The following is a 12,107-nucleotide window of genomic DNA, read 5'->3' on the forward strand; positions in this document are numbered from 1 at the left end:
GTTGTTTGGCGGGCCCGGGCTGGGGATTCGAACCCGCCACCTTAGGTGTATGTGGCTGGCGCCTTAGCCGCTTGAGCCACAGGCGCCGAGCCGATTGCATCTTCTGAGGACATAGTAAATTCAATATTTAGCGTAGTGACTTGGTAATTTACAATTATATTAACTTACTGATGCTTGCATTGGTAAATTTTACACATAGTTTCTGGTTAACATGTTTTAATGTATTTGGATTTGACTTAAGTGTTTCTGGTAAAATGTTTTATCTACTAAATCATGGACTTGTTTTTATTAGGCCTTCACAGAGCTTCAAGCTAAGGTTATTGACACTCAACAGAAGGTGAAGCTTGCAGACATACAGATTGAACAGCTGAACAGAACGAAAAAGCATGCACATCTTACAGATACAGAGATTATGACTTTGGTAGATGAAACTAACATGTATGAAGGTGTAGGAAGAATGTAAGTAAAATATGTTCTTAATGAGATTATCTTGGTAGACCTTTTGTCTGAATTAAATCATAGAATTTGTTCACTTTATCTATTATTTTTTTTTTATAGAGACAGAGTTTCACTTTATCGCCCTCAGTAGAGTGCCGTGGCATTACACAGCTCACAGCAGTCTCCAGCTCGTGGGCTTAGGTGATTCTCCTGCCTCAGCCTCCCAAGTAGCTGGGAGTACAGGCGCCGGCCACAACACCCAGCTATTTTTGTTGTTGTTGTTGTTGCAGTTCGGCCAGGGTCGGTTTGAACCCGCCACCCTTGGTATATGGGGCCGGTGCCCTACTCACTGAGCCACAGGCCCCACCCTATTTATTTTTATTTTACTTTATTTATTTTTGAGACAGAATCTCACTCTGTTGCCCTGGTAGAGTGCTGTGGCATCATAGCTCACAGCAACTTTAAAACTAGGGCTCAAGTGATCCTCTTGCCTCAGCCTCCTGAATAGCTGGGACTACAGGCACCTGCCACATCACCCTATGGTCTCATTCCTTTTTTATTGAGACAGAGTCTTAGTTTGTCACCCTAGCTAGAGTGCTGTTGTGTTACAGCTCACAGCCACCTGAAACTCTTGGGCTCAGGCTATCCTCTTGCCTCATCCTCCCAAGTAGCTGGGACTCGAGGTGCCCGCCACAGTGCTCGGTTATTTTTAGAGACAGGTCTTGCTCCAGCTCAGTTTGATCTTGAACTCTTGAGCTCAAGCAGTAGGATTACAGACATGAGCCACTGCGCCCAGCCTTTTTTTTTTTTTTTTTTTGCATCATAATTCATAGTAACCTCCAACTCTTGGGCTCAAGCTGGCTCAAAACAGCCTCCCAAGTAGCTGGGACTATAAGCACCTGCCACAATGCCCAGCTAAATTTTTATTTATTTATTTTTTTTATTTTATTCAGTAATCAGGAAGTCTCACTCTTGCTTAGGCTGGTCTCAAACTCCTGAGCACAAGCAGACCACCTGCCTTGGCTTTCCAGAGTGTTAGGGTAATCTTGGTTAGCCACTGTACTTGGCCTGAATTTGTTCATTTTAAAACTTTGAGTTAAGTGTCATTGAAATAACTTTAAAGATTATGTAGTCAAGTACCTTTTTTTTTTTTTCTTTTTGTGAGACAGTGTCTCACTAAGTCCGTCACCCTTGATAGAATGCTGTAACATCACAGCTCACAGCAACCTCAAACTCTTGGGCTTTAGAAACTCTTCTACCTCAGCCTCCTAAGAATCTGGGACTACAGGCACCCTCCACAATGCCCGGCTATTTTTTGTTGCAGTTGTCATTGTTGTTTAGCTGGCCTGGGCTGGGCTTGAACCCACCAGCCTTGTTGTATGTGTCTGGTGCCCTAACCACTGTACTACGGGTGCTGAGCCACTACCTTCTTTTTTTTAAAAATGAGGAACTGAACCTCAGGTAGATACAAATGTTTAATTTTAGACTTTGAAGTACATTTCTTTTTTTTTTTTCTTTTTATTAAATGATAGCTATCTACATTAATGCAATCATGGGGTACAGTATAGTGTTTTCATATACAATTTGAAATATTTTCATCAAACTGGTTAACATAGACTTTATGACATTTACTTAGTTATTGTGTTAAGACACTTATACTCTACTTTTAGAAAGATTCACCTGTACCCTTGTAAGACAAACCATAAAGGTGATCTTTCCAATCACCCTCCCTCCACGTATCGCCCTTCTCCCCACCCCTCCCCCTCTCCATATTCTTGGGCTATAATTAGGTTATAGAAGTACATTTCTTAAATGTTTCTCTCTTTCTATTTAAGTGTGTAACTTCAATGATAAAATTATAGTTTGTCATGCAGTGATGTTTATAGTGATTTTGTATTGTATGTGAAGATTTATTTTAAGTATGTATAGTTTTAGTCTCATCTTCCCTACCTAATTTATGAGGGGTGCTACAAATCATAAACCTTTTAGAAGTCTGACCAGTGCTGTAAAATAAAAATAAAGATTTAATTGTCATTTACATATACTCACTCTAAGTGTCATGCATTATTCTGGTAAGAGGACAACTCAATATGTGAGAAATATAGTAAACCTGTTTACTTTTTATTTGTTTTAATTATTATACAATTAACCACCGACATTTCAATTTTTTTCTTTTAAAAAACATGATTTGGAGAGAGGTCTGCTTTATATTCTTTAAGCAGAAAACAAAGACTGGAAAGGCCTTTAAGTACAGGTCACATTCCGTAATAGTGAGCTAAAAGAAGACTGATTTTTTTTGGGGGGGGGTAAGTGCGGGAGGTAGGGAGGAAGGTTTTTCTGGAACTTGATCTTTGAATATTACTTAGTAAGGAGATCATTACTTCAAGTTTGGAGATCTTTTAGTTAGAATGGAATTTGACCTCAGTCTTGGGATGACTTGTGTTGTGATTGATTTGAAAGAAGCATAATGTGTAAAATTTAATAATGGCTTTGGAATGACATCATGAGAAATAGACCCTGCTTGTGGCTGTCTAATCCATATATTTCTGGATAAGAGAGAAATTATGGTAAACTGTTTATCTGATTTGCTTTCTCAGGATGAACAATATAATACAAATTTTATTTCCAAGTTCATATTTTTCATTTTAGCTTGTTTTAGGAGGATAAGAATCCCAGTTTGAGAATTTGCTACTGGGACACAAAAGAATTGGGATGAGAACAAAATAGAACTCTTGAATATATATCTATATAGGATGAAATACATTGTTGGCATTCACTACGGGATAATTTTATCCTTTTTTTTTTTTTTTTTGAGACAGAGCCTCAAGCTGTCCCCCTGGGTAGAGTGCTGTGGCATTACAGCTCACAGCAACCTCCAACTCCTGGGCTCAAGCGAGTCTCCTGCCTCTGCCTCCCAAGTAGCTGGGACCACAGGCGCCTGCCACAACGCCCGGCTATTTTTTGGTTGCAGCTGTCATTGTTGTTTGGCGGGTCTGGGCTGGGGATTCGAACCCGCCACCTTAGGTGTACGTGGCTGGCGCCTTAGCCGGTTGAGCTATAGGCGCCGGGCCGATAATTTTATCCTTAATGTGAATATCCTTAGGTCTTAAAACAGTTCGTTAACTTTTCTAGTATCCCTGTTAATATGTTGTACTTTGATTTCACATCACTACCCTAGTCTTTGTAGCAGCTAAAGAATCTCTTTTTCAAAATAGAAAAACTCTTTAAACTATTTTTGGCCTTTTGAGCTACAGTGAAGTTTTTATTTTTAATTACAATAATTTCATTTATCAAATGTTCTGCAGAAGTGATAGGAGAATTGCTTTTTTTACATACTGTCAAAGTGCTGCAGATAGGTTGTATTCCAAATTAAGAATTTTAAGAGTTTAAAGGCTGGGATATGAATTAGTTAATCGAAGAATGGTATTGCTTCATATAAATTATGTTTCTTAAAAGAAATGTGTAGTTTAAATGTTTAGATAAAGTTGGGCTCCTATATGATTTCAAACTTTGGTTTTAAATTTGTGCTTTCTGTATCTCACTGGAAGTGTGAGTTTGACCCTGTATTGCAGGGGCATGTAAGGTGAATAGCTTTTGTTGTTTGGCTAGAGTATTAGTGCCCTGAGAGGAAGAAGAGACTTGCTGAGTATTAGTCTGGTCATGAGGATGTTCTCTTTCTTGATGCTAACCCTAAAATATCTATTTCTGAATTTATAGTCTTGAGTAATTTTGGATATCATTGTGGTTTACTTTAATTCTAGTCTTGCTTTACCTTGATTTGTCTTTTCTTTTCCTTTTTGAGTGTTTCTTGGGAATTCTGATTAAAATATAAATATTTCTCAAATTTTCATTTAAAAAAACTCACAGATTATAAAATCCCAAACTCCATTTTTGTTTTAGAACCTGATGTAGATTTTTCCATTACTGAAATTCAGGCCTTAGTGTTTCTTGCCCGGACTATTACAGTAGCATCTTAACTATTCTTTTTTTTTTTTTTTTTTTTTTGCCTTCATTCTATCTGTTCATATCCTTTCTTCACATATTGCCAGAATTGGTCTCATTCCCATTTTTCAGAAAATCCTTTGTTCATTCTCTGTTGTACCCAGGATAAAATCTAAACTCCTTGGCCTGGTATTTTAGGTCACTCATAATCTGCTCTTAATTAACGCTGCTAGCCTCAGGTCCTACCACTTTATTTTTCCAAGCTCAGGATAGCATAAGCATTTCATCTAATGGACCTAACTTCCTTTTGCTGATTTTGTGTTAATCTGATGAGAAGAATTTTGAGGTCTTATATGGACGTTAAACATGCTTTAATTGATTAGTGATGTCCATCACAGGGTGAGGGTAGCACACGTACCAGAAATTGTTATCCTGATCTTTTCACAAAGGATTTCCTCATACCTGCTGTATTTTTGTGTCTTTGTGCTTTTGCTCATCTGTCCTTGGCTGGCAGTATCCCTCTTTACCTTGTGAAATTCTCAACCTTCAAGACAGCTGAAATCTCTACCTCTGAAGATTTTTCCAGCCCATGGTATAGACCCATTCATTCTTTCCTTATTGATAGCAGGGTTTTTATACTTACAGCTAGTACAGCTTGTTGAGTATGTAGGTGTTTGTATTGTTTGTTTGTTTGTTGTAGTTGTCATTATTGTTTTAGCTGGCCCGGGCTGGGCTTGAACCCACCAGCCTCAGTGTATGTGGCCAGCACCCTACCCACTGAGCTATAGGTGCCACGCATAGGTGTGCTTTCAATGGGTCAGTCTCCCTAGGCAGATTGTCAGCTCTCTGAGACCATATACATATATTATGTTTGTTTCCTCATTTCTTAGTATAATGTCTGGCACAAAATAGGTATTAAATAAATATGTGTTGATTTGAACTTAATTTGATTTTTTTCTCTTGCCTAAAATAACGGAATTTTCTCTTGGTTCTTTAGAAGAAGTGTATTTAGAAAGTGTAAGAGACTTAAAAATTGTAGTTCATTATTCTAATATATGATTCAGTCAAGATGAAATTGTAAAAATAACATATATTTTGACTAAGATCAAAGGAATCATTTTTAACCAAAATTATGTCCTTTGATCTGACAAGATTCTTTATTAAATCTATTGAGAAGGTTGACTCATTGTGAATGTCAGCCAGTTGCAGAAATAGTCAGAACTGACAATATAGAAGACTCAAACCTTTACCATTAAGCTGAGGGTAATATAATCCTTGAATATTAAAGACTGTTTTATTTATTTATTATTTTTTTTATTTTTTGAGACAGAGCCTCAAGCTGTCTCACTGGGTAGAGTGCCATGGCATCACAGCTACAGCAACCTCCAACTCCTGGGCTCAAGTGAGTCTCCTGCCTCAGCCTCCCAAGTAGCTGGGACCACAGGCGCTGGCCACAACGCCTGGCTATTTTTTGGTTGCAGCTGTCATTGTTGTTTGGCGGACCCAGGCTGGATTCAAACCCACCACCTTAGGTGTATATGGCTGGCCCCTTAGTCACTTGAGCCACAGGTGCCGAGCCTTAAAGGCTGTTTTATGCAGAATAATATTACTATAATTGCTTCTATTTTACCATCCTCATCTTCACAAAGAATGAAAATCAGATTTTTCTTTTTAGCATATGTATTTTGTTCAAATCATTACGAACCCAGATGCCTTTCAACTTGTAAGTATGGAGAAATTTGGTAGTGTTAAATCCCTCTTATACATGGCTATTTTTGGTTTAAAACAAGGAAAGTCAAGCTACAGGATAAGAGATGATGAATTGCTATATACTGTAAGCTGTGAATATTTCATGCTCAAAGCTATAGTCCATCCAGTCTTTGGCATATTGCCAGCACATTTTAGTTCTCTTACTTCATATTCTTTGGAGAGGCTGTTATGTAGCCTGATACTACTACCACCAATTTCTAGTTTTGCTACTTAAGCTGTTTGTGAGCTGACCTCACCCTACTGCTTTGAGAACTATGATGAAAGTTACAACTGTGGAATGATCTGTCTGGATATTTGGAAGTGTTTGTCTTTGCATCTTTCTAGCATGCAGAGGGAATGGACAGATCTTTAAATGATATGTGACTATTTCTTGTATTTTTTTTCCATGGATAAGAATCAGTTTATAATTGTTACTGTGCAAAGCAAAGAGGTTTTCTTCCTCTTTGCTTTGCATAGTAGAGCATAAGAATACATTTGAAAGTGCACATAAATGACATTTAATCATGTTAGTGTTTGAAAGGACCATCATTAGAATAAATGTGAAACTTATTTTTATTAACAATAGGTATGATGATCCTGACTTTGTTTTGATATTGGGTCTTTTATTCTAATGCCCTTTCTGGTTGAACATTACATAAGTAACATTTCTTCTTTCCAAAAGAGACAAATTAGCTTTTATTTTTCTAATACAGGAGGAACTTGAGTAGATTAGCCTTTGAGAATGATTAGTGCCTTTAAAAAACTTGAACCTAACTAAAAATAACATGGTAGCATATTTAAACTGATTTGGAGGTATGCTACCATTCTGTGGGTATTTTTTTACATTTAAGGAACTAAGAATGAACAATGGTATAAATCTGCCAACTAGATAAGTGTCTAGCAATGCAGAAGTGCTGTTTGGGAACAGTGTTGCTATTTCTACTTGTTGAAGTAATTTAATGGTTGATCTCTAATGGTTGAAAGGTCCAGAAGCATAAAACTTAAGATAAATGTGCACATGTAGAAAGTAAAATAGTAGGTATATTCCTGATAGGTAATGAGTTTTTAAAAATCTAAATAGTTAAGAAATTTTTCAACTAATTGGGATGTAGAAATCTGAACTCTTCTTGATAGCTTGGTTGGACTGTCCTAATTAAAAAATGTTATGTTGGTTTTGTTGTGATCTTATTTGTTAGTTTCGATGTTGACTTGTAATTTGAATCATGATGCTTAGTAAAGGCAGGATAAAATATTTGCTATTTCCCAAGTTTAATTATATTAAATAATAATAGAAAAGGATATGGTCATGCTGCTTCAAGTTTTGCAACCATTTACAATTTCATGGTCTTCCAGTCAATTTGAGGTAATTTTAAAATGGAAGAAATAGTCATACAATATTTTATTCCTTCAGTGGCAAAGTTAAGATCAGGAAATAAAAATTTTGGTGTAGTAAATATTCTTGATATTGTTGATTAAATACTGTTGATATTGTAGTGAAAATAGTTTATATTGTTGCTTTCACCAAATTTGGGTGCTTTGTTTACTGTGTACTACAGGATGAAAAAAAGTGAAATAATGTGTGAGATTATTTTTGGTTTACAAGCCACTTTGCAAATGCAAATTTATAAACCTCTTTAACTAGATTAATTTCTATTTTAGAGTAGAGAAAATAATTGTCAGAGATAAGATACTTTTAAAGGTTTTTTTTTTAAAATTTTATTTAAAAGGAAGAAAAGTTCTTGGTGTTCAGCTGCTTTTACTAATAGAATATGACCCATCCTTCTTGTGTTTTTATACTGAGCCATTTAAAGGCATGCTTTCATTACCCAGAGTTCTAAAGGAAAAAACAAGTTTTCCTGTTGTACAGAGAAAAATGACTTCAGTTTTGTTGACGTCAAATATGTATATAACCCCAGATGGGCACACTTTCCTCTTCCATAGATGCAGTACTCTGGGGAGAGGAGATTTTTGAGTAATATTCTTAATTTCCTTAAATTGCCAATGATTTAAATACTTGATGTTCATTATAACTTTGCTGTCTAGAATGACATCACTGTTTTTATGCTGGGAAAGTTAATAAACATTTGCGTAAGAATTACACAGTCTTGTTTCTTCTGCAGACAAGTACTTATTTAATAATTCTTTCCCTTTTTCTCCTCCCATTTCCCCCAAGATCCAGACATTCTCACTGAAATACAGGAAATAAAATTTGAAAACATTGTACTAATTAGAAGTTTTTTATTAAAAAAGGGAGAAAAAGTCTTATCATGGAGTGTACAAAGTTGCTAAAATAAAATTTTTATTTAATGTGTCCTTGTTATGAGTTACTTATTTTAGGCTTTGAACCTGTTTAAAAAAACATAATGTAATTGATTCATTTAGTTACTAGGAGGACTTTGCTTCTGCATTTCTTGACATCACAAGATCTGGCTTTTTTTTTTTTTAAACAAAGAATAAATAAACTCTGACTTTGTTGCAGGAAAGTGGCAGTTATTTAACAACAGGATAGGTTACTACAGTTTATCCCCATTGGTAATTACTAAGAATCCATGTAGTTAACTTAGGCAAGGGTGAAGAGTACCATTTACTTGCTGCTCCTATGTAAATAAAAACAAAAGTAGAAGTAATCTTGAACTGTGTTACTTTGTAACTGAGAAATTATGTGCTGTAACTGACTTAACTTCAGCTGAATGTCTCTGAAAACAGTTAATTTTAAGCTGTACCAAGAATTTTCTGAATTTAGCTGCCACTTATCTCATAGTGACAGGCTTGGGAACAATTTGAAATATAATCAAAGCAAGGACTGAATGAAATGTTGATGTCAAGGAACATAATCTGTTTAATGAAATATCCAGAAAGGAGCTCAGAAAAATATTGACTTAGAAGGTAAGAGTCCATATATGTGAACACATACTTGGTAATTATTAGCAATTAGTAGTAGACTTACTGATATTCTTTTCTTTCTTACTACTTATATCAGAAATTGCTGTGAACTGCAAATATCGTTTATCCTGATGGAGTAATTAAGATTATAGTGTGTTACCTACATCATTAGTGCTTGTGTTTTTGTGAAGAGTGTATACTCATTTTATTTTTAGAATTTAAATTTAAATGGATGTGTCTGGGGGAATGTTATCTCTTTGTCCTGGTCAGAAACTCCTATTACTAACTCTTGTTTTGAGGAAGATCAATTGCCTTGAAATGAACCAGATTACTTGGAAGACACTATTCTTTGTGTCTTTGAAGAGGACTTGAAATGTTCTGATATCAAAATTTGCACAGCAGCAGAATCCTAGTATTAAAAATGTATCTTTAAATAGATAAGAACATGACTGCCCTAAGCCCAACCTTTTACATTGGCTCAGGGTAAAGTGATTTGGACCATGATATGCATCCTGTATGCGTGTATCTGACTGAGACGTTTGTATTTGTGCCAAAGTGTATTTATATTTCTCTGTGACTTTCTGCTTTTGTACCAGTTGTTTTCTGTTCCGTGCATGTCCTTCAGTAGTCATTGAATAGTAGTAATCTTTTACTATCCAGTTGTTATATTTTACCCACTGTTATATTTTAACCTAATAGTAAAATAAAGATCACATCTTGGAAAAAAGTTGTAGAATAGCTCAGTGCTTATATATGGAATTGTTTGGGGTTTAATGAGGTCAGAGTAAAAGTGGTAAACATTAGAGGTGATTATTTACCAGAGTACTTAGAATACCAAATAGTGACCCAAAATAAACATCATGTTTAAAATAGATTCACATACTACTGCTTCCATTTCAGGAGTAATAGTTTTGATTTAAAAATAGAGAGTAATTTTTAATTATCACAAATTGAACTTAGCAGTGTGTGTTACTCATGTAGAACAAGGGACATTTATATGGGATTGGGTTCCAGAGGGACCATGTTTCTGTAATAATTCTAATGCGTTCTCAGTCCTTATCTTATTTGACCTACCAGTAGTACTTAGTTCATTTGATCTTTCTTCCTTGAAGCCCTTTCTTTTTGCTTTCAGGATACTACTATCTCTTGGTTTTCCTTTTATTTCACTGGCCATTCCTTCTCAGTCTCATTTACTATTTCTTTTTCTTTCACATTTGTAAATATTAGATTGGCCTTGGACTTAGCCCTTGGATTTCTTTTCTCTTGTCTGTACGTACTTAGTCTGTTAATGTTCTCATCCAGGCTTATCTTTTTAAATGCCTTTTTATATACTGACAACTCCCAGATTTTTATCTTTAGCTTAGATCCCTTCCCTGAACTCCAAACTTGTATATCCAATTGCATATTCTACATCTCCATTTGATAGTATACTAGGCATCTCAAAATTAACTTAGCCAAAATAAAATTCTTGTTGTTTATAAATAAGCCATCTCCCTCATTCTTCCTTATTTCAGTAAATGAGTTTTCCATCCTTCCAGTTCTTCCAAATCTTAGAGTCCTCTTTGGTTCTTCTCTTTCAATCTTACATTCAATTTGATAGCAAATCCTATTGTCATTATCTTTAAATTTTTCCAGAATTTAAAACTAATCACCCTGGTCTAAGCTGCCATTGGATTATAGCAATTGCCTCCTAACTGGGCCCCTTGCTTTTGTCCTTACCACTTTATAGTCTGTTTTCAACTGATCAGCAGAGTGATCCTTTTAAAATGTAAGTCAGATCACACAAATCAAAATCTTTCAAATAACTTCCCATTTTATTAGTGAAAAAGGCAAAGGTGGCTTGGTACCCGTAGCACAGTGGTTATGGTGCTGGCTACGTACACTGAAGCTGGTAGGTTTGAACCTGGCCTGGGTGAGCTAAACAACAATGACAACTGCAACAAAAAATAGCCAGGCATTGTGACGGGCGCCTGTAGTCCCAGCTACTTGGGAGGCTGAGGCAAGAGAATCACTTAAGCTCGAGTTTGAGGTTGCTGTCAGCTGTAATGCCACAGCACTCCACAGAGGGCAACATAGAGAGACTCTGTCTCAAAAAAAAAAAAAGGCAAGGCTTTCTTATACTTTTCTCTCTGCCCGAAGCCTTCTTCCAGATATCTCCATGGCTCTCCATGGCTTACTCCTTCTTTCAGGTTGTTAGCTTAAAAGACAGGCTTTTCATGACCATCCTATTAAAATTATTAATTAAAATAATAAATATAATTAAGATTATATTTAAAATTATGCACATACTCACATCCTCATTTATTTGCCTCTTGTTGGCTTTATTTTTCTCCATGGTACTTGTTATCATCTGGTGTACCGTAGTACTCATTTTTTTTTCTTTCTTTTTCTTTTTGGAGACAGAGTGTCACTATGTTGCCCTTGGTAGAGTACCATAGTGTTATAGCTCACAGCAACCTCAAACTCTTGGGCTTAAGCAATTCTCTTGCCTCAGCCTCCCAAGTAGCTAGGACTACAGGTGTTCACCAGAATGGCCAGCTGTTTTTTCCTTGTAGTTGTCATTGTTGTTTAGCAGGCCCAGGCCAGGTTCAAACCCGCCAGCCCCAGTGTATGTGGCTGGCGCCTTAACCACTGAGCTGTGGGTGCCAAACCTAATTATTTATCTTTTTTTTTTTCTTATTTTGAGACAGAGTCTCAAGCTATCACCCTGGGTAGATAGCTGAGACTGTAGGCGCCCACCATAATGCCCAGCTATTTTTGTTGTTGTTGCAGTTGTTGTTGTTTTTTAACTGGCCTGAGTGGGTTTGAACCTGCCAGTCTTGGTGTACATGGCCAGAGCCCTACCCACTGAGCTATGGGTGCCGCCCCCTAATTTTTCTTAAATTAACATTGTTGAGGTGTAACTTACATATGGTAAAATGCACTCATTTTGGAATACAGTTGGGTGAATTTTAACAAATGTAACTGTTGCCCTAATCATGATGTAGAACATTTGTATCATCCCCCAAAGTTCCTTCTTGCTACTATCAAGTCAATCCTCCCCTCCCTCAGTCGGGGCAGTTGCTAATCTGATTTCTTTCTTTCTTTTTTTTTTT

The 12,107-nt window shown here is 36.2% G+C and overlaps 1 protein-coding gene across 1 annotated transcript in view; it reads left to right on the forward strand.

The window, feature by feature from the left end:
* PFDN1 (prefoldin subunit 1) overlaps positions 1-12,107 on the forward strand; it is a 67,058-nt gene that overhangs the window by 4,453 nt on the left and 50,498 nt on the right. The window contains exon 2 of the mRNA XM_003782139.3: positions 293-459. Within this exon, the coding sequence (XP_003782187.1) occupies positions 293-459 (167 nt within the window). The remainder of the gene's footprint in view (positions 1-292; positions 460-12,107) is intronic.

This window comes from Otolemur garnettii, unplaced genomic scaffold (genome assembly GCF_000181295.1).
Source record: "Otolemur garnettii isolate 467f Iridium unplaced genomic scaffold, OtoGar3 scaffold00003, whole genome shotgun sequence".
In the NCBI taxonomy this organism is placed as follows: Eukaryota; Metazoa; Chordata; class Mammalia; order Primates; family Galagidae; genus Otolemur; species Otolemur garnettii.